This window comes from Malurus melanocephalus, unplaced genomic scaffold, assembly GCF_030028575.1.
Source record: "Malurus melanocephalus ecotype Western Australia unplaced genomic scaffold, MMel_1.1 scaffold_113, whole genome shotgun sequence".
Taxonomy (NCBI): Eukaryota; Metazoa; Chordata; class Aves; order Passeriformes; family Maluridae; genus Malurus; species Malurus melanocephalus.
The window spans coordinates 1,754,313-1,779,826 of NW_026623345.1; the positions used below are offsets into that span (position 1 = coordinate 1,754,313).

General features: G+C 44.2%; 1 protein-coding gene across 1 annotated transcript in view; it reads right to left on the reverse strand.

The window, feature by feature from the left end:
• DNAI1 (dynein axonemal intermediate chain 1) overlaps window positions 1-25,514 on the reverse strand; it is a 135,547-nt gene that overhangs the window by 31,802 nt on the left and 78,231 nt on the right. The window contains exons 14-18 of the mRNA XM_057369673.1: window positions 24,515-24,604; window positions 19,808-19,895; window positions 17,894-17,973; window positions 11,321-11,469; window positions 10,252-10,351 (exon numbers count right to left, since the gene is read on the reverse strand). Of these exons, the coding sequence (XP_057225656.1) occupies window positions 10,252-10,351; window positions 11,321-11,469; window positions 17,894-17,973; window positions 19,808-19,895; window positions 24,515-24,604 (507 nt within the window). The remainder of the gene's footprint in view (window positions 1-10,251; window positions 10,352-11,320; window positions 11,470-17,893; window positions 17,974-19,807; window positions 19,896-24,514; window positions 24,605-25,514) is intronic.

The following is a 25,514-nucleotide window of genomic DNA, read 5'->3' on the forward strand; positions in this document are numbered from 1 at the left end:
GCTGGCTCAGGACCTGGAATCAATGGAGTGGGATCCAGCTGGATCTCCCACCCCAGAGACTCACCAACAACCACAGCTTTCTCTCCATCCCAGTGCTGTGGTRGCCCCTTCCCTTCAGAGAAAACATCACTGCTTGTACACAGGGATGGCCTCTCTGGTCTTGCAAGCTGAGTCCTCTCAGAGTATGTGATCCAGAGAAGAGCAACTATGACCCACACAATGCTCCCCAACCCCACCTGTGACCTGAGTATCGGGTTCATGGGGAGCCAGGAYGACCAGAACCAGAGCCAAATCCAAGCCCTCCTTCGTGGAGCACAGGTTCCAGGGCAGGGACTCATCCAGCAGCACACAGACAAGAGCTGACCCTCAGACACTGTCAGGCAGTTGGTATAAGGGGCATTTTTATGAGAGCTGTTACTTGTATTATTATCAGTTCAGAGCTTCCAAACCAGTGGGTGTCCTCCCATGAATAGCCTCTCTTTCCTGCCAGCTCTGCATGCTTCATCTTGTGCCTTTGAGGYTGGTCCCATGCTGCAGGTGCTGAGACCTGGAGCCATCACACTCTCTCACCCACACTCATCCAGGAGCAATTTAGACACTACAGAGTGARGRKTTCAAACCTCTGGTTTTCAGACCTCAAGAAATGTTTCCATTTTAGTGGACATCAGMAGRRAAGGAAGGAGAAGCCTCCTGACAAMCTTGTTGCTATACCTTCTGCAGATTCACASAAGCAAGAGAGGAATTTGGAGGGTCTGAAGCCCCACTTCTTGCAGACCACAGCCAATACCTTCTTTCTTATCTGCCGATGAGCTAAAATTATAATGGATAAGGGCATTGCAGTTATTTTTTACAGAGTCCTTGGGAACAATATGTGGTCACTTGCTTGAAGGAACATAAATCAGACTCCAAGAACAAGAAGCCCAGAAAAAGACACAGAGATGGGTAAAATAATCAAAAATGTCTGAAATAGGAAAGTGCAAGAATTCCCTTCTGCTTCCCCTAGCGTAACTGCAGGAGAATAAAGCTCTGGACCATTACCAATTACTCCAACAGCAATTTTATTTATGATCCCTGTAAACTTCTGTGCCTGCTCCAAGAAGGCACAGGAGAAGATGTAGCACCTTCCAAATGAAGCCCGTGCTGCTGAGTTAAGCAGTTCCTCACAGCCCAGATATTTATGAGCTGGCATCAACCACAGTCAAAAGAAACCTAGACCCACAATACCAAAATGCTGGACAGTCTGATAGCAGATATGCCAGGCACATGTTCAAAGCAAATTTCATGATGGAAGGAYAGTAACTCTGCTAAGTCCCTGAAAACAAGCACTGAATTTAAATAGATGCCCAGTTTCCTCTGAGGTGGGACCAAGTGAATTCTGCAGTTTCTGATGCTTTTTATCCAATTAGAACAATCTTAAACTCCCACCACAGTAACAACAGAGCTTCTCTCTATGTTTGATGTACAGGTAATAATGGATCTCAGTCTGTCTCACAGTTGCAGAATAGGTTTGACATAAATGAGCRGCTTTGATGCCTGACTTTCAAGCAGCCAGAGAAGAAATCCAACTCAGTTTCATTCAGACCAGTAGCTCCTCTGTCTATAAATCATTCCATCCCCCCAAAATACAGCTGTTCCCCACTGAGGCTCTCCATAGCTCCTCTGCAAGCATTGCACAGTGCATGTCCAAGCCAAATACCACAGCTCCAGCATCAAATCATGTTCAGAGCTTCGAACTACTTATTTCTCCCCACCTGCTCTGCAAACTGCACTCTCAGCCTGAAAACCAGCCYAGGCTGCCATCTGCTCAGCACCTCTGGAGGGATTTGGATCCTTCTGTTCTTATATCCTGTCACTCCCTGACCTGAGGCACCAGGTTGGAAAATGCACAGGGATGTGGGGGGAAGCAGAACCCAGAACCCTCGGCAGAATTTATCTGCCAGGAGAACAAACTACTTGATTTTTGTGGCCTGTGAARAAGGGAGCTGAAGAGCTACTTTGAATAACACTGCTTGTATTTTATTCCCAAATTCCTGCTGAATATGCCATGGCTGTAGCCTTTCCAGTCCTTTTGTTCCTGCCTTACAAGCCTCCATTCCCCAGCAGTGGGCTGGACAATGCTAGCATATTCAAAAACAACCTGATGGCAACCAAAACCAAGGTTGGGGGGAAATATATGTGTGTGTAGAACAAGGCAGATATGCCTGGTAACTTGGCAACAAAGAATAAAATCAGTGTAAGAGCAAAAGGTGAGGGATAATTTAATACCATACTGCCCTTTACCAGCTGACATCTCTTTCAGTGCTTGGCTTTCAGTGTCCTTTTGATCGATTTACCTCATTTTCTTGACTGAATCAYGATCCCTCATCCATTCGCAAACTCCACAGATGATTTGTTTCAAACTCTCAGGTAATACATTTAACAAGTGGGCAGGCCACCCCCAGACTCTGTCTAGCACCAGGGCAGCTACTGGAGCATGCCAAAGGCACTGGGCAGGCAGGGCAGCCCAGCTTGCCCTGCACTGGAGTGTGTTTGGTTTCTATGCTGCCACAGTAGCAAGAGCCTCTTCCAATACAGTTWATTTTGTCTGGCAGGACACTTTTCAGTTACAAATGAATGTTGTAAGACAGTTCTTGGTCCCTCTGACATGCAGGGCAGTCAGGGTCCTAGCAGGAGGAAAGGAGGCCTAACTCAGAAAACATCCATTGCCTCCGTTCTTCTGCAATGACAACAYAGGAATCCAGGTCCTCAGCAGTCCTGACCATAAAATTCATGGGCTTTCACACCACTTTGATGCTACTGGTGAAAGAATAGGCTCTAGCTCTGTTACAGGTATGTTCAGAGGTAGCTTTGAGATTGGAAGATAAGCAGGCATGTGTAAAAGCTACTTTTTGGGCTGAGCCAGCCAGGAGCCAGCTGCATATTCTGGGGTATGGGAGAGGGCTAAGCACATCCCTCTGTCCTGCAGCATCCCAGCCTGCTGCTTCAGGGCTCATGACACAGCAGGGAAAAGAATGGCTGTCACCTGACTTAACTGCAGGGCTGCCTGCATCTCTCCTCTTTTCCTCATTCAGTAAGAACTGGGTCATTCCCAATTTGACACGGTAGGAAAACAGCATCAGCCTTAGGTGATTTGACTCAGCTCCCACAAGTCACTAAGAAATCAAACCCCCAGCATGTAGAGGAGTTGCTGTTCATTCAGACAAGCTGAGGACCATTTGGCCTCTTCTGGAAACCCTGAGATACTGCTTTACAAGAAAGCGCTTGTTTATCCAGGCTGATTTCCTTGTCAGTCACCAGTTCTGCCAGCCTGGCTCTCCTCTGGAGGCCTAAGTGAYGAGGATAAAAAGTGTTCCTGAAGTCAACCTGCAAGCATGTGCTACATCCCCTTCCTCTGATCTACCAGGCCTGTTACAATTAAAAACAGTGTTAGATTGGTTTTATGTGATATGGCCTTGGTAAAGCCTTGCCAGACTGCCTGCCCCATGACCTACCAGTGCTCACAAACAGAACAACCAATGATTTGTCCCAGGATTTGTCTGAATAGTGTATTTAGGCTGGCTAATCTCTTCTGCACTGTCACAGTCCTGAATACTGGGCAAAGAGTCTTCCAGTCTTCTGACATTTCCCTGCATCCACCACAAACACCTGATAAAGAACAGGGCAACAGTTTCAATCAATCCTTTGGGTGTCCCAGGGCAAATCTCCCAAGGCAAATCTCTGAAGGCTGTGCTACCTGAACATTCCCCAGCYGTGCTGCCAGTCCTCCTGCACTCTGTCTGCTGTGACCCACAGCCCCTGATGTTAGCCTGAAACTCTGTCCTTGTACACTATGACCAAGCTCCATCTCTTCACATTTTGGTGGGGTCCTGGCTATGCCCTGCCAGGGAACCTCAGCACTGGAGCCTGGAGCTTGGGCAAGGGCAGGCTGTTGCACAAGAAAGGGCAGCATCACTGATGGGAGAGGCAGCCACTGCTCACTGCCACCTGCACCCCATGGCAGGCCAGTAAAGCTGCTCACAAGGCAGATACTGAACTGTCGTGGTTTGGAGACTGGCATTTAAAATGAACCAGCACAGATTGCAGGTCATTATAAAATGCCAAGGAATAAAGATCAAGGTTCAGGAGCTGCTGTCTCTGTGCAGAAGGCTTTGAAAGACAGCTGGAGGCAGTGTCCAAAACAACAGGAGTYCAAACTTGGAGATTCAAACCTAAGTGAGGAGGCATTCCTAGCAGTGAATTAATTAATTAATTAATTAAGAGCAGAGAGGGGAAGTTTTATAAACTCTTGCAGATTTTCTTGATGGACTCTAGTCCCCAGTAGGTTTTTACACAGTCTAACAGATGAATCAGCACACAAAATCTTTCACGATGCCGTCAAAGTTATTTTTTGATTCACACATCCATGAAGCAGAAAAAGGTAAACTTGGTTCCTATGTGGCTGAACAAACTGGTTAATCTCAGCAGATCAGTTTTGTCAAAATGCTGCATTCCATAATCTGAAAGAGCAATGGCTTTAGTAATGAAAGACTGGCCTGTGAACCTCTGTATTAAAAAAGAAACATTTCCTGCAAAGCCATCAACAAAAGGGGTTTAAATTTGAYTTTGCACTGAAACCAACTCTCATGCTGATAAAGTCACCTGCAACAAGCAGCTAATGGATGTGAGTGAGCAGTAGTGTCCCAAGATGCCTGAAGCACATCTTGAGGCTTGGAGCCCACTAGAGCAAGCTGTGATGGGATGGGGGCTGCATCAGTATAGAAGTGAGGACTCAGAGCCTGCAAGAGCAAACCAAAGTCTTCCAGGCCAGGTTTATTCCCTGAAAACAGCAGCTAGGGGAGAGAAATGCTAATGCTCAGAAAGTCTGGTGGCAGGGGGAGGAGAATGGGGAGCAGTCTAATTGGCACAAAGTGAAGGCAGCATTAATTTTGGGACTCTGACCATCTATCTCATTGAGCACTGACATGCCACCAGCCCTTGTTCTAAAGCTGACTCTCCAGCAGTCCACATCAATCTCAAAGATTCAGCAGGGAATAAGAATGAGCCCTTTAGGTTTTGCAGTGGAAAAAGATGAACAGTTTTACAAGAAACAGCCACTTACGCCACAAGTACAATTCCAAAGCCATTTTAAGAACGCTCCTACCCACTTCAGCCTACTCAAAGGTCCTTCTGGGTGATAGCAAAGAGCCTCATGCTCCTTTAGTGTCTTTACACCCCGGTAATTGCCTTGGCCATGATGCAGAGACCCAGGAAAGACCTTGTTCCAGCTCTGCAGAGCTAGTGATGGCCCCATAAGGTATGGATAATCCTCCTGGACTACTGCAGAATGGCAGGAGGAAAGACTCAGATGCAGCAGGGGCAATCTGTAGTCATGTTCACTGTCCTGACACCTCTCATCAGAGCATCAACAGATRAGAGACCTGCTGGCACCCCTGATTCATGCCCTACAAGTACAGAGAGGACTAAGTCAGGAAATATATACCCAGGGAAATAAAATATCCACTACACCCAGGGAAATATTTGCAAACCTGGAAGGTTTAACAAGCCTCTTGTTTGCAAAGTTATTCATGCTTTAAAGATTGAGGTTGGCTTCTGCTTCCAGTCCATGCTAAATGGGCAGCAAGTTTCTGAAAATTGCTCTGTGCACACACACACATTCCAGCACTAAGCAAGTGCTTCTCTCTCAGCTGAGAAAGGACAGGCTTCAAAACCAGCAGGCAGAATAACCTTGGCATGTTATCCTGCGAGTGAGATACAACAGAAGGCTGTTCTTCAAGGCTTTTCATTCAAAACAGTTGTACAAACAGTGAAATAGGTTTATATAAGCAGGAAAGAGCACACTCGCTTCCTGAGCAGCAGCATAAACCATTAACTAACTTCCTGAAGGTTTGGGTTGTTTCAAGTATTTCACATCTTGAAAGGTCAACAATTTCACTAATGGGGAAAAGCCCTGGAGCCTATGTCTAACCAGTTTTCTCTGCAGAGCGAACACTTGGATGGCATTTATCTTGAGGCTATCAATATTTACTAAAGATGGTTATAACGTCACTTACCTCTTGCTGTGCTAGTAATGRAGAACACAGCCCACAAAAACAGGAAAGCAAATGGACTTATACTGTGTACAAGCCTATGGKAAAACCCCTGGGATCCTCCTTCTCACACAGGACATTTCACAGGGTCATAGGATTAGAAGGMAATTCAGGTTGAAAGAGACTTATGGAAATCTCTAACCTTCTGCCTAAAGCAGGATCTACTCTGAGGACAGATGTGGTTCAGTGCTCTACCCAATCTGGTTTTGAAGCCCTTCATGGACAGAGACAGCACAGCCTCTCTGGGCAAGCTTTTATTACCTGACTGCCTTCAGAGTTAAGGTTTTTCAACATATCCAGCCCAAACCCCTCATCTGAACTCACTTCAAATCTTGTGTCTCATCATGTCTTCATGAGCTGCTTTGAAGATCTTGGCTCAAACTTCTCAGTGACCTCCTTGAAGGTACTGGCAGGCTGCTGGGCTCCTTCTCCAGGCTGAACAAGMCCAGCTTGACCACGCCATTGCTTTTGTGCAGTTGTGGACCACAGCCTGGGATCCAGCCAGGAGGGCACTTGTGCTATGAGTCTGGCTTTTYTAACAGGAGTAACAAATCATGCATGAATTCTGCATGCACAGAAGTGAAGGAAATGTCAATATTTCCTTCATTAAGAAAAGTAAGTAAAAGAAGACCAAGAGGAAATTTCAGGTATGACTCCCACTTTCAAATGTTTCTATTTTGTTTTTCCCTGCTTTAAATGCAAGTTTGAGATGGACTTAAATCAAACCCCCAAAAGCAAATGCTACTGAATGCTGGAGGATTGAATTCCATCCCTTCTATTTCTCTGCCCTCTGTCATTACAATAAGCTGATGAAATATCTCCACATTTCCTGTTCTCTAAGTGTCCAGGTATTCAAATTCACCTCCAATTTTTTTTTTTTTTTTAATCTCAAAGCAGGTCTCTCATCCCAGCTAGCCTTCATGTCAGACTTTTACCATTTACAACACAGGGTGTTCTCTTTTATGAATCTCTGTTTATGATCCTTCTGAAATAAAATGATCAGCAAGCAGAGAAAGAGACCAAGGAAATTAGCCAGAACATGATGGAGAGCAATAGTAGCAGTTACTATCCACTGCACCAGCAGCACAATGTGCACACTTGGGTTATTTATGAAGAGGTAGTGCTGTCCAAGGCAGATGCCCAGCTGCCAACAAACACACTTTGTCATAATGACGCTGATATTTACAGCTTTTATTAAATCCCTACCTCCTGGATTCACAGGGATTGAGAGATTTTTATGTTCTAACATGCCCCAGTTTCCAACTCATTCTTTGAGGGGGCTCATACATGTTTTGGACACATAGTATCAGCTTGCATAAGGAAAGGTGTTTTACAAAATGTGCCAGGTATCTCTTGAAGACTAAAATTTTAAAACCTTGAAGGCCTGATTTTAAAACCACCTCCAGGCAACCTTCAAATTTTGCAGGCATGATTATGTGCAGATACCAAGACAGAGGCTGTTTGCGAACAGGAGGCCTTTAATGTTTTATTTTCTGGCTTCATGTCCTGTATTTTTCTGTTCTGTAGAATCATAGCACATCCTGTAAATGTAGATTTTTTTYCCAGCATTAATGGAGCCTGCCCTTTGTGAAGCACTGAGTTATTCACAAGAAGTGCACTCTGCTACAAAGCAGAGCATGTCCAGAATAGAAAAGGCTGTAAACAACTATTTATTCCACTTCCACTGCAGATCTAGAAGGTTCTGTTCAACAATAGAAAGCCATATCTCAGACATACCCTGCTGCAGCCAGCATGGTTAGTAGCTAACACAGAGGCCCAGTATTTCTATCAGTATCAGTCCTACTGCAGTGGGAAGGGAGCTTTTGCCTTGACCTGTACCTGTCCTGCTAGGCAGCACATTTTTGGGCTGCTCCTGGSTGATGGCCACTCTTTTCAGAGTCTGAGATAGAAGGTATAAAGCAGAAAAGCAGAATCAGATCCTATTAAATGAGGTTCTATTTAGGATTACTGAATTAGATCCAAGGACAGCCAAGGTGAGATACCCTAGGTGCAGTGCTGCCAAGCCAAACAGGGTTTTGCCTTCTCGACAGCCTCATACAGACCCCAGGCCTGTGGATGCTGCAGCTTATGGGGCTGGGAGAAGCTGTGGGTGGGGTGGAAAGACCCCGTGGCACAAACTCCTGCRAAGTCCACAGCAGTTTCTCTGGAGTAGGCAAAGCTCTGAGAAAGAGCCTGAGTGGCATGAAGCATCCCTAGAGATGAACTATCACTGCCAAAACTTGACAGTTTTTCTTACTTTTCTTRCATAAGTAAGAAATCCAAGCACACACAGGGCTCACCCTCCATCTCTCATGCTGCCCAGGATGTATCCTTGCCTGCAGACATCTCCATCCTCTTCCACACTCTCAGGCACCAGGACACAACTGGGGTACCCATGGCTCTCTGCCCTGCTCACCCCAGCACTCAATCAAAGCTGTCACTGTCAGCAGAAGCCTTGAAAGGTTTGAGGACACACACAATGTCACTTGTGGATAAAAAGACACAGGATGTGACTGATGAGCTGAATGCACTCGCTGCCTCCATGCAAGCCCTTCATTTGGGGTATGGGAGAGTGGGGACAGACAAATCCACAAAAAAAAGGATTCARTGCTGACCCTGACAATGAGGGAAGAGCATCAACACTACTTTCTGTAGGCTGTGGCAGCCTGAGCTTTCCAGGGAGACCAGGTGACCCAGTGAAGAGATTTCTATTGGCTTCGGAAAGACAAATTCACAGCCTGAGCCATTGTATCAGTGAAATTGTCTTCTTGCTGTAACATAAAGGTTAAACTGCAATAAAGTAGCCAAGGCATCAATTCAACAATAGGAATTCATAAAGGCCATCCTTTTGCTGGAGTAATTTTGGCCAAACTGCACAGACTTTCCAGTTTATACCAGCTAAACATGAAGCCCATGGTAACAGAGCAATGTGCTCTTACAGTACTAAACCAGTATTGATGTACAGTACATGTCCTGGCTACTTGCCAAGCCCAAATTAACCACCCGAGCTAGTGCAATGGATGGCTAGAGGCAAAAATGTAACTGCCATCATGTCAATATTAGGACTGGTCTAAGGAATTCATCATCAAACTATTACTCCTAAAAACAGCCTCACAGTGGTAGAAAAATGTTGATTTCATTTAACTGGAGCAAAGTTCTATTGGCTGACCCCAGGCATATTACTATAATTGATTTTTTAATATCAGTGCAAGTATATAACCATTTTATTCTTTTGTTTCCCTATACTTTGAAAGTTCTGAACCAATGCCCTAATGTCAGCTCATATAAGGGATCTGGAACATCATCTTTCCATCCCCAGGGATGTTTCACACTGGGGATTTCACACTGAGGAAGTTCAGTGTTTTAATCCTACCATCCAAGCTGCTCACCTGCACTGACACGGTTAACAGGAGAGCAGGGAGGGACCTGTGTGCATTTGCAACACCTGCTTTGAGAAGTCAGAGATTAATGCTCAGGGATGTGTTTGCCAAAGGCAGGAAAGCAGAGGAGAAAGCAGCCTGATCCCTACTTTCCTCTCTGTCCTCTGAATACCTCCACCCCTGGACTAAGAGGAGCAAACTAGGACTGAAGGGAGGTTTGGCTTGCCTGTGGTAGAAATTGGTGGAGCTTGGCCCCCAAGAAGCTTCTGTGCTTCAAGGAGAAGATCCACTCACATTTCTGATGGGTTTATCAAGACTGCAGTTAGATRTGCAGCTCATCCTCAGAACCTGCTAAAAGCCCTCTGACTTGAGATTTAACATCAATTGTTTGCATGACTGGGATGCAGCTGAGAGATTTCTGACCCTATTGATTGTAAGTGTGTGGTAGACCTTAGTGGGAGAAACACTAAGAAATGCTGCTGCTCAGGTTTCCTACCCTTTGTTGCTTTATGACTTCTGTGTCCTCTATAATCAGACTGAACAAAAAGGAATTAATAGTTTCATGGCCTTGAGCTAGCCAAACAGCCCAGCCACACAGCAGCAAACAGCTCAGGGAAGCTTTAGCCAGCTCAGCCTGTCACTGTGGTGGGTTMCTGCTGCTGCAGCATCTGCAGCTCCCTGATACTCTTGGCTAGGATTGGGCTGGCCCGTTCCCACGCTCAGCCCTAATCTCCTTTGACGTTCTCTCAGCTCGAATCAGAGCAGTGTTGCTCCCAGCCTCTCACCTTGCCATCAATGGTGACTGCAGCAAACACTGTGGAGGAGTAAGTAGACCACGCAACATCCCCTACAGCAGTGCCCAGGTCATAAATAAACATCGGAGTCCTATAAAAAATACACACAGAGGAGAGTTCATTTAAACAAGTGCCACTCTGGAAGTGTAACACTGAGCTATGAACACTTGGATGTTGCAGAAGTGGGAGATGGAGTGTTTCTCCATGTCAGACAACAGCCAGAGTCTGAGACAAAGGCAAAGCTGAGCACCAGTACAAATGGGTCAGGATKTGACCTCCTGCAATGAGAAGTAGCATGTTTCTTTTTTTCTAAAAGCATAATGAAAGGTTCTTCCCAACACTCACAGCAAGATGGAGTCTCTATGGTTAATATTAATAATCATATGGGAAAAAATTATCTCYCTTCTCTGGACTTCTGACAACAACATTGAATATTAGAGCAATATTGGCAACAGGAAATATGTGACTCTGACTGATTTACAAGAAAATCAATTTCCTGATTGAAACCAGACATTTCTTAACCACTAACCCTGAACTTCACTCCATATTTTATAGTGTTGCAATTGTTTTTNAGTGGAAGATTATCCCACAGGTTGTGAACTTGGCCCACTTTCTGCTGATCAGTTTTCTTTGGTCAAGTTTCTTGGCAGTTTTTTTGTTTTGTTTTTTTTTTTTTTTTTTTTTTTGCTTTTCTCTTAGGAGAAAAGAGCTTTAGGCTCTTAGGAGGTTTCTGGCCCCAGAGGCTAGAAGCCAGTCCCTGACGTTTCTCTGTAGCACTGCTCTGCGATGGTAGGTTCTGCCTGAAGGAAGCCAGGTCTGAAATAAAGCAGTCAGCCTCTGTACTAAGCTTCACGGCTTGGCAAGTTCCTGTGGCAGCTGATGCTAAATCTTACATCTCATACCTGAGGAGTACCAATCTGAGTACCAGACATAAAAAAAGCAATTAGCATTATCAACACCTGGGAGGGAAACTGAGACTGAGGTTTGAGCAGAGTCAACATGTGCAGCTGGTGTGTCACACTGGACCTCATCACCCACACCATGACCCAGCAGGACCTACTTGATGGTGTGATCCCAGATCTTGACTGTCCAGTCAGAGCTGCAGGAAATGAAGACTTTCAAGTGGAAGGGACTCCAGCTGAGTGAATCCACAGGCATGTGATGGGCTTCAAACACATCCAGAAACTGGCTTGAATAGCTTTTTGAACACTGCAATGGAAAGAACTAGTCAGTAATMTGCACTAGACCTCCTGAAGCTTAAATTCCTGCAGAAAGATACCTCTGAATACTCGTTTGTCCTCCCAGAATCCTTTGGGCTGGCTGGGAAGAGGTGCCTGGTACCCWGAAGTGCTACAGAAAATCAATAATTTAGCACATGCTGTTTCACCCCACTTGCAGGCAGCATCTTGTCTCCCTCTGCAATACACCAAGACAGGAATTAAAGTCGGTTGTGTTTAAACAGCTAGACCCCAGAGACCATTCTCCACTGTAGGAGCTAMACTGCCTTCCTGCCAGCCCGGGCTCCTGCTGTGCTTCTCCTGTGTGAAAGGTTCACTAGAAAGGCAGGGAAGAACATTGCCAGTGCAGCTCAGGAGCACCAACAACACTGACAACACYGTGTGCTGCTCAGGAGCACAAATACTCACAGCACCGGGTGCATTTGAAGTGTCACAATTAAACCTCCATTAATGGTGCTGTTGGCACAAGAATGTCCAACCAGACCCTTTGACCCTAAGGACTTTGGAAATTCTGTAAGTCCTTTCCCTGCCACTTCCCTGGACAGCCTTCTTAGAGAGCCTTCCCCGTCATATTACTCTGCAATTCCTTCTGTTGTGCCACTCGTGACTTCCCAGAGGGATGTGAGAACCACAGAGGTTGTCCAGGAGTCAGGCATGTCCCCAACAGGCCAGGGGCCCCACTGAACGGCAGCCAACAGCAGCCTGTGAGCTGGACAACGCCTACACACATGTGCAAGGGTCAGAGCAGCAAAATCACAGCTGCGGGTGCTGCTGAATGGCAAAATGTGGGATCTTTGCAAGAACTGGAAGATGTTTGGGAGCCTTGGAAAAGTCACTTTGTGTGAGTTTATGATGCAGGGAAAAATTACAATCTAATTGGCTGCAAGAGGACTTGATCCAGATCCTGTCAGTTCTGTGGACATGGAAATACTAGGTTATCCTCCCCAAACCTCCTCCYCTCCAAGCACATTAGAGTCTTCCTTCACTAGCAACAAGGACCACATCTCACATGAAATGTCCTTTTGCTTGTGTTCTCACACACAGCAGCTTGGAGTTGGTTTCAGGATTTTCTGTTTGTTTGCCTCAGTACTGCCACAGCAATGACTTTTCAGCACCTTTCATTACTCCCTACTGGATGCAGTACCACATCATCTGCCCAAGCAGCAGGATTGCTGAAGCATTACATGACTTTAATTCTTTCAAACCAAATATCTAACTAATCACAAGGCTTAACTGTTTATTACAAGTGACACTGTCTAGGTACTCAGACCTGTTCACTGGTGCAGGTACTGGAATAAGGGTGCTGAACCATTCCCAAAGCAGCAGCTCCTACATCCCTGAGACGCTTGTTGCGGTAGGAAATGGCAACAAGAAAGCGACTCATGTCCCACTGAGATTTTATTACAGCTTGCTAATAGTTTGTTGCACACTCTGAGTTGCTGTCCCTGCATTAATTGTGGGACAGAAATCTCCTTTAATGTCATGTTTCATAACGTTACTTCATAATTCTCGATGTTCAGCCATCAGGAAGATCAGTACTTGGCTTGTTTTGACAGTCACTTTGCTGGAAACAGACAGAACAGGTCACAAGTAATTAACACAAGAGAGAAGCTGCTTTATCCATCTGTCCTTTCAAGTGTGTGGATTAAAGGTCCCTAATACCTGAGAACTTTGAAGAGCAAGATTTAAACAGATTTGTCTGCCTCCAACAGAGCTGTAATGTTCAGCACCCTGTTTTCAAAGGTTTGCGGGGGTGAACCCTTGATCAGTGCAGCTCTCTGGGCACTGGAACTGGAGATGCCCTGGGATGTACTGATCCACAGCACTGGCTTTGCAGTCTCCATGACAGGACAGATAGCTGCATTTTTATTTTTTTTTTCTATGAAATCAGCAGCAAAAAGGTTTATGTAGGGCAGATTCCCACTCATGTCCCTTGTGAGAAATGAACCTTGCATGCCTGCTTTACCCTAAAGGTGCCAGGCCCTCACCACATTCACCACCATATCATCATCTCTGAGTGCAAGACAGGGCTGTTTTCTGCCCAAGATGCATTTTTAAGAAAYACCACAAACTTGAGAAAAAGCTCAGAAAATAAGTATGACTTCAACAAATAAAAAGTTTCTGAGCTAACTAAAACTGTTGGTAAAGTCTTCCCCTACTATTCAGTTCAGGAACCCTACAGTTATTAGATATGTCAGGATGAAAACAAAACCACTGGAATATGTGACACCTAAGTTCTGACAGGAGAGCTTTGAAGGAGATGACTTGATTCAGAGAGAAGGCATTTGTGCAGCCTGTCTGATCTTCTAGAGCACTGCTCCAACTTGCTGAGAGTATTTTTCTCCTACTTAAATGATGAGTTTAAATGATAAATGGTATTTTTATGATGAGACAGAAAAACAAAAATACATCTATGGCAATACAGGAAACCAGTCAAAGATGACTGTCGACAGAGCTACAAAACAYGGGGGAGGAATACAGGGAGAAAAGGAGAACTCTGAGGACATATAACTTATGAATAATCTTCATTAACAGCACTTCAGTTTATGCTAGACATTATTCTGACAGAAAACTCTCCCACATACGTGGTGAATGGATGGTTATTAGCGTCCCTATAAGGTAGAGGGTTTCTTTCGTTCACTTACMGGAACAGAGAGAGTCTACACAATGTAGAAATCCAAAAAGGGTTGTTGTTTGGTGGTTTTTTTTTTCAGAGAAGGTTGTATCTGGCAGCAGAAAGACAGTACTGCCCAGCACTGGCACTCTCAGGCAGCTCAGGACATCCAGATGTTCTTCAGAAACCGACACAAACACCTCAGAAATGTCCCATGTTGTGGTGGGCAGACTGTCACCAGCTACACCAGAGGCTCTCCCTGGTTTTAGCTCAGTGACTGCTTGTAAAGATCAGTAACAGAAGTGCTAAGATTTGCAGAAGGGCTTACAAGTACAAACTGAGGCACAAGTAGAAACCAAGAATTAAGAGGAAATGGCAAAAGAAAGAACCTGTGGTGACTGATGATGCAGTCAGTCCAGGAACTAGAGAACGAGACAGAACACAGACAGAAGCTCCAAAGATAAGGTGAAAAAGATGAGGAGCAGACATAAAATACCCAGACAAGGAAAACAGCTTTGCCTAAGACAAAGCAAGACTAAACACTGAGATGAATGATCTCTTTATTACTAAAGGGTCACTGGAAGTCAGAGCCTGTCCAGAAACTAGTTTGTCATCCTCACTGAGTGAAAACACAAGAGATGTGATAAGGATTCAAGAGCCAGCAACCTTTGTCATCTGTAATAATAATAATCTGGTCCTGAACACAAAGATACAAATGTTCTGGTACATAGTATGAGAGAATGAGTATGAGTAAAATTAGTTTCGTTTAAAATTAGAATAACCTTTTCCTCTATTCAGTCTTTCACTAGGTTGTACTATATTCGTTACACTTCAAGAAAACTGCCTAAGACTGMAAAAACCCAAATCCCTTCTTACATGAGTATATTCAAATCTTCTCACAGTTTTTCTGTTGAAGGTCTGTTTATTGGAAATAGTTCTGACCAAAGACTTAAAGTCACAATGTTTCAACACAAATCTCAGAGACCATACTTTTTGAAAGCAAAGCTGAACAATTCCTGAACAGCAAGTAAGATATGCAAAAAAAAGCATTCAGAATTGCATTACAGAATCATATTAATGCAGAAACAGTTTCTCCTCTACAAAAAAGGGCAATACATAGGTCTGAGTGTAATTTAGATAATGATTTCTTGGCTTCAGAAACACTATTAACTAAGCCTTTTTCAGAACTCCACCATAATTGTTCTGCAGCTAAAAAATTAACATATTATCATGCTATTTGAGGGCATGCCTGATCTCCGGAGTAATGAAAAAAAGTTTCCCTGGAATTYGCTTTCCTATTTATTTAATAAATAATCTAAAATTCGGCCGATGTAGAGAGCAGCTCATGTTTGATCCCTGATTCTGTCACTCAACATGCAAGTGCAGCAGAGAGATCTGAGCAGWTCAGTGCAGCCACAGGACACAGGCTACTGTAGGACTGTCCCTGCTCCCAGTATCCAAGTGGAGCAAGGCTGCACGAGGCAGTCCACAGGTAGCTCCAGTAATGGGTTCAGATGTGCAGTGTTTCAATAAAGTATGCGACAMAGGTGCGTGGTAGTCCTTGAAAAATGCCTGGAGCAGCAGCTGACCCCAAAACTTTTGAAACTGCTTATAGCAAACTCTTGGGGGATGCTAAAGGTGGAAGCATTCTTCCCCATGTTTTATGTATTTACAGTGGAAGCCTGCTCATGCTAGACACAAGATTTCCCTGTGTTAACCCTTACAATCTGACTGAAGAAAGGATCTTCCTGCCCACAGGAACTCCAGAGTTTTACAGGGCTGTGCTGCATGATGTGAGAGTGGTCACTTTTCACTGAGGCTCACCAAAGCAAAAATGTTGCTTACCACTAACCCTGACAAAGAAAGGAGAGATCCTATGTAATAGGATCTCTCTACATTTCTCTAGTTCTCAAGAGTTTTTCTACATTCTCAATAACTGCTAAAATATCTGCATGGCTTCATGGCTGGGATCACTTCTTGTGTTAAAACCCCATCCTAATTCTACTTTCACTGAAAATTGTCCAAGGCAGAAACACCTACAGCTTTTTCAATGCCAAATCCTCTCCTGTCCAGTGCTTCTCCATGAAGAGTTTCCTTTCCCATGCAACTCAGTCAAGAAACCATCCTCAATATTTTTTCTGATGGTCCCCACCTTGCCCTRGCATGCACTGCCACACTCACCTACATACATCACTCAGCCAAGCACAGAGGAAGTTAAAACATGGTTCCTAACTGCCTTTTGATCAGGACTAGACACAACAGTACCTATAAATTTAGAGTACAATAATCCAACTCCTGTGGATGACCAGAACATCTGCCCATGACTGTATGGATGTTTTGTGTCCTGAAAGCACCAACAGAGGAACAGTGCACCTACCCATTGCCCARCAGCTCATCTGCCCACTCCTCCCACCTCCCTTCTGTACCTGTCTTGTCCAAGGCAAGTGAGCACTACTCAGAAATCGTTCCTTGATACTGCCTGGCAGAGGGAGAGATTGCAATCAGCATCGTCCCTCTGCAAGGGATACATGTTTGTTAAATTCATCTTGCCTAAATGATTGATACTGAGTTCAGAATATGATTTCCTTTGGTCCTTATTCTGTTTCAGATTCATTTCGCAGGTGGGATATGGGGGAAGGATATCATCCTCTAGGGATGGCTGTAATCATCTGACATGCTCTGCATTGCTGATTGTCCACTCCCCAAGCTGAAGGGCTGTGGCTACAGATCAAACATAGCCCCAGAGGCAGCTGAGAGGAATGCTGTGCAAATAACAGTTGTATTAGTAAGAAGCAACTGGCTGTATTTTCAAGGCTAAATACAGCAGAACTCAAAACTTCCTATTTTTAACTTGATTTCTCAAGAAAATATGAYGCCTGTGTCCTTCTATGTGTTTGTCTCTCTTCACAAACAACTCTTGCCCTCACTGGCATTTTCAGCCAAAGCTAGCTGCATGTGGGATGTGGTAACATTAAGGTCTTAACATTCTGTGAAAAGTGATGGCCACAGCGTATAGAACATTGGCAGTGCTGCCAGTGCAAGAAGGGCTAGCACAGCTCCAGCCTGGCACTGAGAACCAAGGCACCAGGCTGCAGGAGGGCACTGGAGGGGAGGTAGCCAGCACTGCCTGCAGGAACAGAGGTTATAGCATGGAGGTGGGATCACTGAGCTGGGAACAGCCTGTGGCAATCAGCTGGAGGAGGGTTTGAGTATGAGCAAAGAACTGGAGATAGTAGAGAAGGAGAAAGTGGGACTGTGAAAAGGATGTGGAAAGATCTTAGATGTCTTTTCACACCTGAATGATTCTATGATTCTATGATTCTATGTACTTGTGGAAGGGAAGGGCTGCAGGACACTGATCCATAGAAAATATGGCTTCATTAGCCTCACTGCTCTTAGGATAACAGGTCTAAAAAGAAAAAGAGCTGACATTTTTCCTGCCATTTCCCCATAGTCAAGGGGACAGAGGATCAATGCCTTTTAACTTCTGCTCTGATCCTACTTAGCACTTCACTTGCACAGCTGCAATCTGCAAAGCATTTTCTGGGATGCAGTTTGCATGAAAAATGTTTCTGCAAAAATTAAAGTCTTAATTGGGTCTGTGCAGAGAGCTCCCTGTGACCGTCTACAGAGCTGGTCTGGTCYAAGGCTCACCACAGGCATCCCAGGGCAGGACCAGGCTCTGAAGCTGAACTTTGTTACCCCCTGAGCAAAGAGTTCAGATGAYGAGCCTGAAAGATGTAAAGCAACGTAAAACAAATGATAAAGAAATAATTCTTACCTTATAGATCTTTCCCTCTTCAGTACCAACGAGAAACAAATAATCTATCTTTCTGTGAAAATCAAAAGATACCCCGCAGCCTGGAACAAAAGAAAGGTCAGTCACACAGAGAATTGTTTCAGCTGGCCAGCACATGTTCCCTGTCTACAGTAAACACACAATGCCTGTGTTATCAGAAGTCATTTATTAGCCAAAAGSTCCCAAAAGAAATCAAAGCGACCCCTTCTTTCCAAGCTGTACCTATCCCCAAGACCTGCAATTCAAAAAGCCAACACAGAGAAAGTGRAAAAGGGAACCAAAGAACCAGAAGGGAACTGGAAAACCAATTTAGCCTAGGATTCATTTTGGTGAGAATTAAAAATGCCTGGTGCAAATATAAACATTGTGAGGACCACCTCCTATTGGGGTAAAACTTATCTTTCCTGTTTGTTTAGTAATCACATTAATGTAAGTGGTTTACTATGCATAAAAGAGTCCAGTGATAAAACATCACATGATACTTCCAGTGATATTTTTTCCCTTAATTCAGAATCCTTTTAGCAGGCTCAATTCAGAAAAGCCAATAGCAAAGAATGAGATTTTGGAAGAAATCCTCTGCTAGGGACAGAAGGATGCTGTTAATGTTGAAAGCCCTGAATTGTGCAACTATGTTTAAAACAGGTGTCAACCACAAACAGGATGTGACTCATTGAGATTTTGTGGCTTCTGCTCCTGAGGCAGATGCATCACCATCCAAGAAAGCCAGTCCACATGCTGGTGAGAGAAACTTTCAGCAGGGTTCTTGAGCAGAAGATGGAATGTCTGTCAAGTGCCAGAGCTACCTGAGGACGTCCCAACCAGCAGAGACACCCACAGCAACCATCAGACAAGAAAGGGAAACAAGCAAGGGAGGCTCAGAAGCACAGAGTTAGACAAACTTTCTGCACAGGCAGAGTTGTCTTATTCATTATGTCTTTAACATTAACAAAATGTAGTTCTCAAAGGAATTGTTACGGTAATTTCAACTCTCTAATACCATCTGCATTTTTAACATTCAAATAGATTGTTAAATATTCAAGACAAGCCTTTGAAAATCCATTTCCCAGCAACACTAACAAATAATCCCAAAACCCCTGAGAGTTCTGTAGTGTRCTGCTTTAGCTGGTTTCTTGCAACTTATGTGGTACTGCAAAGCTTCCCACAGACCGTTCAGCAGTTATTGGCCTAGAAACACAGCAATTCTTAAATGCACAGCAAGGCTCTCCTCCAAACACAAGCCCATCTTCTCAGCCAAAAGCAGGTGTAGAAGRATGATAAGAGGATTCCTCAAGGACTTCCTTGTGTTAATTCAGGACCTCCAGAGCTGACTCATACCACCCTATCTCAAATGCAGGACGATCAGGATGAGAGGATTCAGCCTAGAAGGACTGCACTGACTCCACTTTGCATGGAGGGAACCTAACAGAGTAGCTCAAAATAGATGCTGTGTTTTCACAGAGCCCAAACTCAATGAGGCACATCCCAAAGCTGGCTGAGTGAGCTATGCACCCAGGAAAGGGCAGAGGTTGCTTTTCACCTTGATTTTGCCAGTCCAGATCAAYGTCTGACAGAAAAACACTGAGTTTTGACATAAACAGGTAATGCCTGTGCCTTATTCACACAGAGATAGCCCAGTAAAATTGATGTTTTTTGGATTAATGTTCAATTCATCTTTTTATGCAAGTAAAGGCAATAYGTAACCAGCAAAACTTGACTCACTTAGTGGCCATTGCTCCAGACAGACTTTGCCCTGACACACGATGAAAGCAAGGAGGCGTAGCCTTCCTTTAATTTCTTTCCATCTCAATACCCTGCTCCCAATTTAAYTTCCCAGAATGACTGATTAGAGGCTTTGTGTCAGTAATTAATCAGCATGGCAAGGACTTGGGCTCTTACCAAGCGTTTCCAGCTGCAGCCCCTCTGGCCCCTGCTTCACTGCTCCGTCTCCTGACAGCTTGATGACATCCATGTGAACCAGCTCATTCTGCAGGCAGAGGAGATTCCACATGAATAGCATGCTTTGCAGCAACAATACAGAGACATTCAGTACTTTGAAACGGCAAATTTTATGGAGGAATTTTAAAAAGCTGTCCAGAAGTTGTTTCACATTTGGCAACTTGCTAACATGYTGCTTTCCATAAAACCTTCAGGAAACTGATGCTTTGGTGCAGTGGAACTGAGAGCCACCAGTGCATTACCTCGACCTKTGCACTTGACCTGGGTCATTCTGGGATTTGGGGTCAATGTTTGTTAATAGAGGTTGAMAGAGTCAGCTTAAATTATGGTTTAGTTAAATCATCCTGTGTGGTTAAACATGGATATTCATATCCTCATGGAGCTAACTAATGCCCCACACTAATTAATAGYAACTTATCATCTTGCCAGTCCTTGCTTCTTAACATCTTCTTGTTATCCCCAGAGCAGCCTCAGTACCCAATACTCACAATTTCATGGGTTCTGAGATTCAAGAAACAGTATCTAGCAGGCAGCTTCCCCCAGGACAAAATGCCCCATGTTTCTGCTCTCAGCAGAGCCCTGAAGAGCCCCCATGACGCTGCTGTGCAAGGTGGTGTGTGAACACTGGGCCAAAAGGCTGTGTCCCAAAGTTTACAGTCAAGGTAGGAGACAGRAAACACATTAAAATAGACAATGCGGGTAAATACAAAGAAACTTAACCAGAGTTAAAGGTCCATTCTCAGACTAGTTTTGGGAGTTAAAATGCCCCTGCAGAATGGAGTTAGTTGTGAATACAAGAACACTCTGGGGCTTCAGAGGTCTCTTCYAACTCCAGCTGCTCTGTAATTCTCTGATGATGTGGTAAAAAGAACAAACAAATAATGATTAGTGAACAGTGTGGGCTGTGGACTGGATGTTTTAATGAATCTGCAAACTTTCCAATGAAGCACTGTGGGAACAAAACAAAACTTCTTAGCTCAGTAAGCTTTAGTTGAAGTTTCTCTTAGCCCAGAACAGGACTCAGATGGAAAAAGGGATTCTGCCTGGTGGAATCAACACCAGGAGTTTCCATGTTGGGGAATATGGGAGAAGACCTTGTGAACACCTCTTCAGTACTTGCAGTTCAGAGGGAGCAAGATTCTGCAAGACATTTTTATCATATTCTGGGTGTATAAATTCACAGAAGGTTCAAGAAAGGTCAGAACCCATAAAGTAATGTACTTCCCTCTTACTAGTTCTCACTACAGCACGCCCACATGCTCTGGCCTATTGATGGCAGTAAATTGGTCTCTCAGAGAGCAGCAAAAAACAGGACAGACTTGTGCAGAGCTCCTGCTTAGTGACTCTTCTTACAGCACGTTGGTTACAAATCTGATTCAGTGGGTAAAGACAGGAGTGGTGCTGAGAAAGAGGCCACACATGCTGGTGTACCTGTGCAAGAAATRGAAAGAGCAGTGCCCAGAGCAACCAGGAGCAGAGCACATTCCACTGTGCATCCAAACAGGAATGCTGGCAGGCTTTTGGGAATGCAGTCAGGACAAGCTAAGCAGGCACTTGCCCCTGCTCAGGCTCCTAACTCTGCCTGCTCTCCAGAGAGTGTGTGCCCTGTCCAAGACACGAGTCTGGTCTGAAGAGCAGCTTTGGAGCTCTCTGCAGCTGGGCATGTTGATATATCCTGTGTGTCAGAAGTGTGCTAACATGCTATCTCTGCATTCTGGTAGAAAGACAAACCTTGAGATCTTATTTCTAAGCACACRTCTTTCTGCAGCCTTCCTCTGAAGATGACTCCCAGCATTTTCACCTGGCAGAGGCCCCTCYGGACAGTTTCTGCAGCCCCTCTCCTTCACAAAGGACCCTCCTTGTGCAGACTCCCCTGCTGTGCTGGTTTTATCTTTTACCCAGCTTCACAACATGAAAAACGCTTCTTTTCCTGGGGCTCTTTGTCACCAGAGTCATTCACATATCCCTCTGGGTAAACAGCCTGCTGGCAATTTGGCCTTCCAGGAATACTGAGCAATAATATGTTGTTTCTGCCTAACAGTTKTGGAGCACTTTGTAAGCATTAGTGAATCAGACCTTACAGCTGCTGTTTTCCCTTTAGCTCTTATTAGCCTTAAGTGATGAAGGAGGCCCAGAGCTGCTCAGCAATTTAGCTGTAGGTCACACAGGAGGGGGTGAACTACAACTACTAATCAAACCTGGGATTGCTGAGCATCAGCCTGAGAAGCAATGCCATGCTGCATGCCAAATAATTCTTTTAAGCAGCTGTGACATTTCTCTCCATTTTGATAGGCAATGTGTGCACCCAATGTGGGGCAGTGGAATCATCCAGAGGTAGAAGTCCTGCATCCTTTCTTGATGTTTTGCACCTTTAAGATGACCCAAGGTCAAGTTGAGATAGTCTAAATACACAAAACTCATGTGCTTTTTCATGAAATTTGTCCAATGTGATTRTGCCCATTTCTAACAGAGACAACCACTATGGTCAAGGCAGATCAAATGTCCCTGGCTAACATTTGACAGCCCTTCTATGCAAATCTTGAGTGTGGTTTGCCAAATATTCAGCTGGAAGAAAGAATGAAATTATTCACTTTGTGTTCTCTCTCCAGCTTTGGAAGTGTCAAACAGCTACCASTGTTTGAAGAAGCTCTATTTCTGGATAGTCCTGTCAAAAAGATTAACAAAGCAGTCTTTCATTTATTCCCTATTTGCACTATGGTTTTGTAGAATAGAAGACCTCTGGAGTGTCCTCTGTTTCATTCTAAATGAAACCCAAAGAAAGTTCTTGTAAAGCTGGAATTCAAGCAGATTGTCCATTTCTCCTCATGGGATAAGTAAAAACATAGATTATAACAAAACACTCTTTTCATCCTGTTTCTTGCTTTGCCTGTTGAATCCCTGTCCCCCAAAAATTGTACAAAGCAGACAGCACCTAAAATTTTGCTGTTTTCTACCCTTGCCTAATAGGCACATACTACTTCTGGCAATTTCAGACATAATTTTACTTTAAAAAATAACTTAAAATAGTGTTTTCACTATGGCCAAGTATGGGTAKGGCCAAGTTCATAACAGTAATGCAAATAGGTAGAAATAATACCATGTTAAGTGGATGCAGATCTTAGAAGTCACACCAAGGATAATTAGAAAGAAGTATCTATGTGCTCAAGGGACAGAAAAAACACCATTTATGGTGTGGGAATGCTGTTAAGCACTGGTGCAAAAGACCCTGCCCTGCATGATCTGCTATCAGAGTCCATCTGCAGACTCTTAGGTTGTCCCAGTTGTGTTTTTTCTCAGAGAAAGGGACTTCACCCAGTGTTTCCTCCCTCSTAAGGGGACCATGCTGAGCACACTCAGTTACTGGGGCTCAGTTGGCAAGCATACCCTGCCAAATCACCTCAGGTGGATGTGTTTGACTGCAGGCATGTGCTGTTCACTTCAATACCAACCTTTTGGGCACCCCTATTCAGGGGATAAAATAGGAGTTGAGTACTGGGACACTCTTAGTCTGTCCCTGTCTAGGGAGCTCTTTTAGGAAAAGGACTTGGGACACACTTGCAGAAGGGATTTTTGATTCTGAAGCTGCATGTATGAACCTGGAAAAGTCTATTAAAAAATAACTTCAAAATCTGGGCCAACTGCATGTGCTTACACTTCATCAGGAGACACTCCTGTTCTTGAACTGAACACAAGGTTAAGATTTACATCTAATGCTAGAAATTAATCCCTGCCATGGCAGCAAGGCCTAAAAATTTCAGAACAGGCAAGCCTTGATAGCTTGGTATAACAGATTGAAAAATTAGTATCCTAGGACACAAAGAAATTTCTTCTTTTGTTGGGGAATAATGGGACAGCTGCTTCAAACTCTTATTTAGGGCAATACAATTATTTTTTAGCAAGAGATTTGAAATCTTCAAAYGTAAAATGAAATAGCCAACAGAAAAAAAACCATATTAGGATTCAGAGACATAAATCTAAGGGTCATTTTGGGATAGTAATTCTAGGTTTCTATCAACATATTTAAATATACCCCAAAATGAAAAGTGAACAAAGGCACGGCATGCAAACTAATTTAAAAAAGTTGTATCGAGTGTGAGCTGGCAATGTCATGGCAGGGAGAAACCCTCTGTCTGTCTGATAGCATGCTGCCATCCCACTGCAAATGTGAGTTTACTCTCTACTACTCGTTCTGTCCCACATGGGGAGAAATTTAAATTGATCATCTCCCATTCCGAATTGCAATCTGTAGGGGAGCATTTTGGGGATGAGAATCTTGAAGCTGTGGAATAAATCATTCTGCTCTGTCTCTGGCTGATCCTTCTGGGACAAAGAAAGTTTGAGGACAAGAAGCAGTCYTGAATTCCTGCTGCTGCCAAGCAGGATACTGTTTTCTCATTTTCAGGCCCATGGGATRCTACAGGTGCAGGCAGGATGAAGGTTAGGACCTGACAAGGAGTAGGCTGACTGCTTCATTTCAGAGTTTAACATGGAGCTCCAGATCCAGCTGTGACTGCACCACCTGCTATTGCTAACATTTCTTTTCAAACCTGGCTCATCAGAAACAAAAATAACACTAATGAATCACTGAACTTTTGAGGCAATTGGTTATAATTTGACTGGAAAAAGAAACTGTCACCCACTGTTTACCTTAACTAAAGTCCACGAAACAATCCGCCCATCCGAGGAGACGGAGAAGAAGTTGGCATTGCCGTCCATGTCATCCTTCTGCCACTTGACCTTAAAACAAAAAGAAATGAAAAGACAGTCCCAGACAGCACAGGGCATTCAACATTAGTAGAACAGAGTCTCATGGCCTCAGTGACGTCTTCTGAAATCCTTCCTAAGGAGCAGCTGGTTTGCACCCCTGAGGCTTGCATGTGTGAACACTTCTCTCCACCCACAGTTTGAGAATTGTCCCCAGCACTCCTGTCCATCAGTCTCCTGCAGGATACTCCAGCGAGGGGATAAAGACACCTCCAAACACCACCAGTGGTGCCACACAAAGGTCTTCAAACACCAGCCTTGCCCTTCACATTTGACTAATTCCTCCAAGAGTGGTGCCATATGGCTTCCCTTCAGCGAGACAACCTCAAATTAGCTTTCTGCCCCTATGAGGATTGCAAGCAAGCCCTTGCAAGCAACATGTGACATGGGTCCTTGGGGCACTTCTGTTTCAGGGAGGTGAAAACTTCTTCATTGAAACAGAAATCCTCCCTACACCTTCAGAGCATCTGTCTGCCTGGTAAGGAGATTTGCCTTTTGACTGTGACAGCTCAGCAGGAGAGATTAGAACTCAGATAAATGGCTTACAGTTTAGAAGAGACATTTCAGTTAGACCAAAAGCATTAAGAACGCTCGATTTTCAGATCTGGGAATTCAATCAGACTGAAGGGAAAAGAATGACTTGTCACTGGGTCTGTCAGCACACACTCCTGTTGGCATCTGTCAGTTCAGGATGGGGACAAGCACTTTAGAAGGTTCTGTGGAGCTTTTCAAAGGTATATCTGTTCCTGTTCAAGCAGTGGAGCAGATAAAGTACCCTAAACATCRTCCCATAGACATGATAAATGGGTATGATTATCCCAGAGCTTACCAAATACTCTATCCATGACCACTTACGTAATGCATACCTATTCCAGAAAACAAA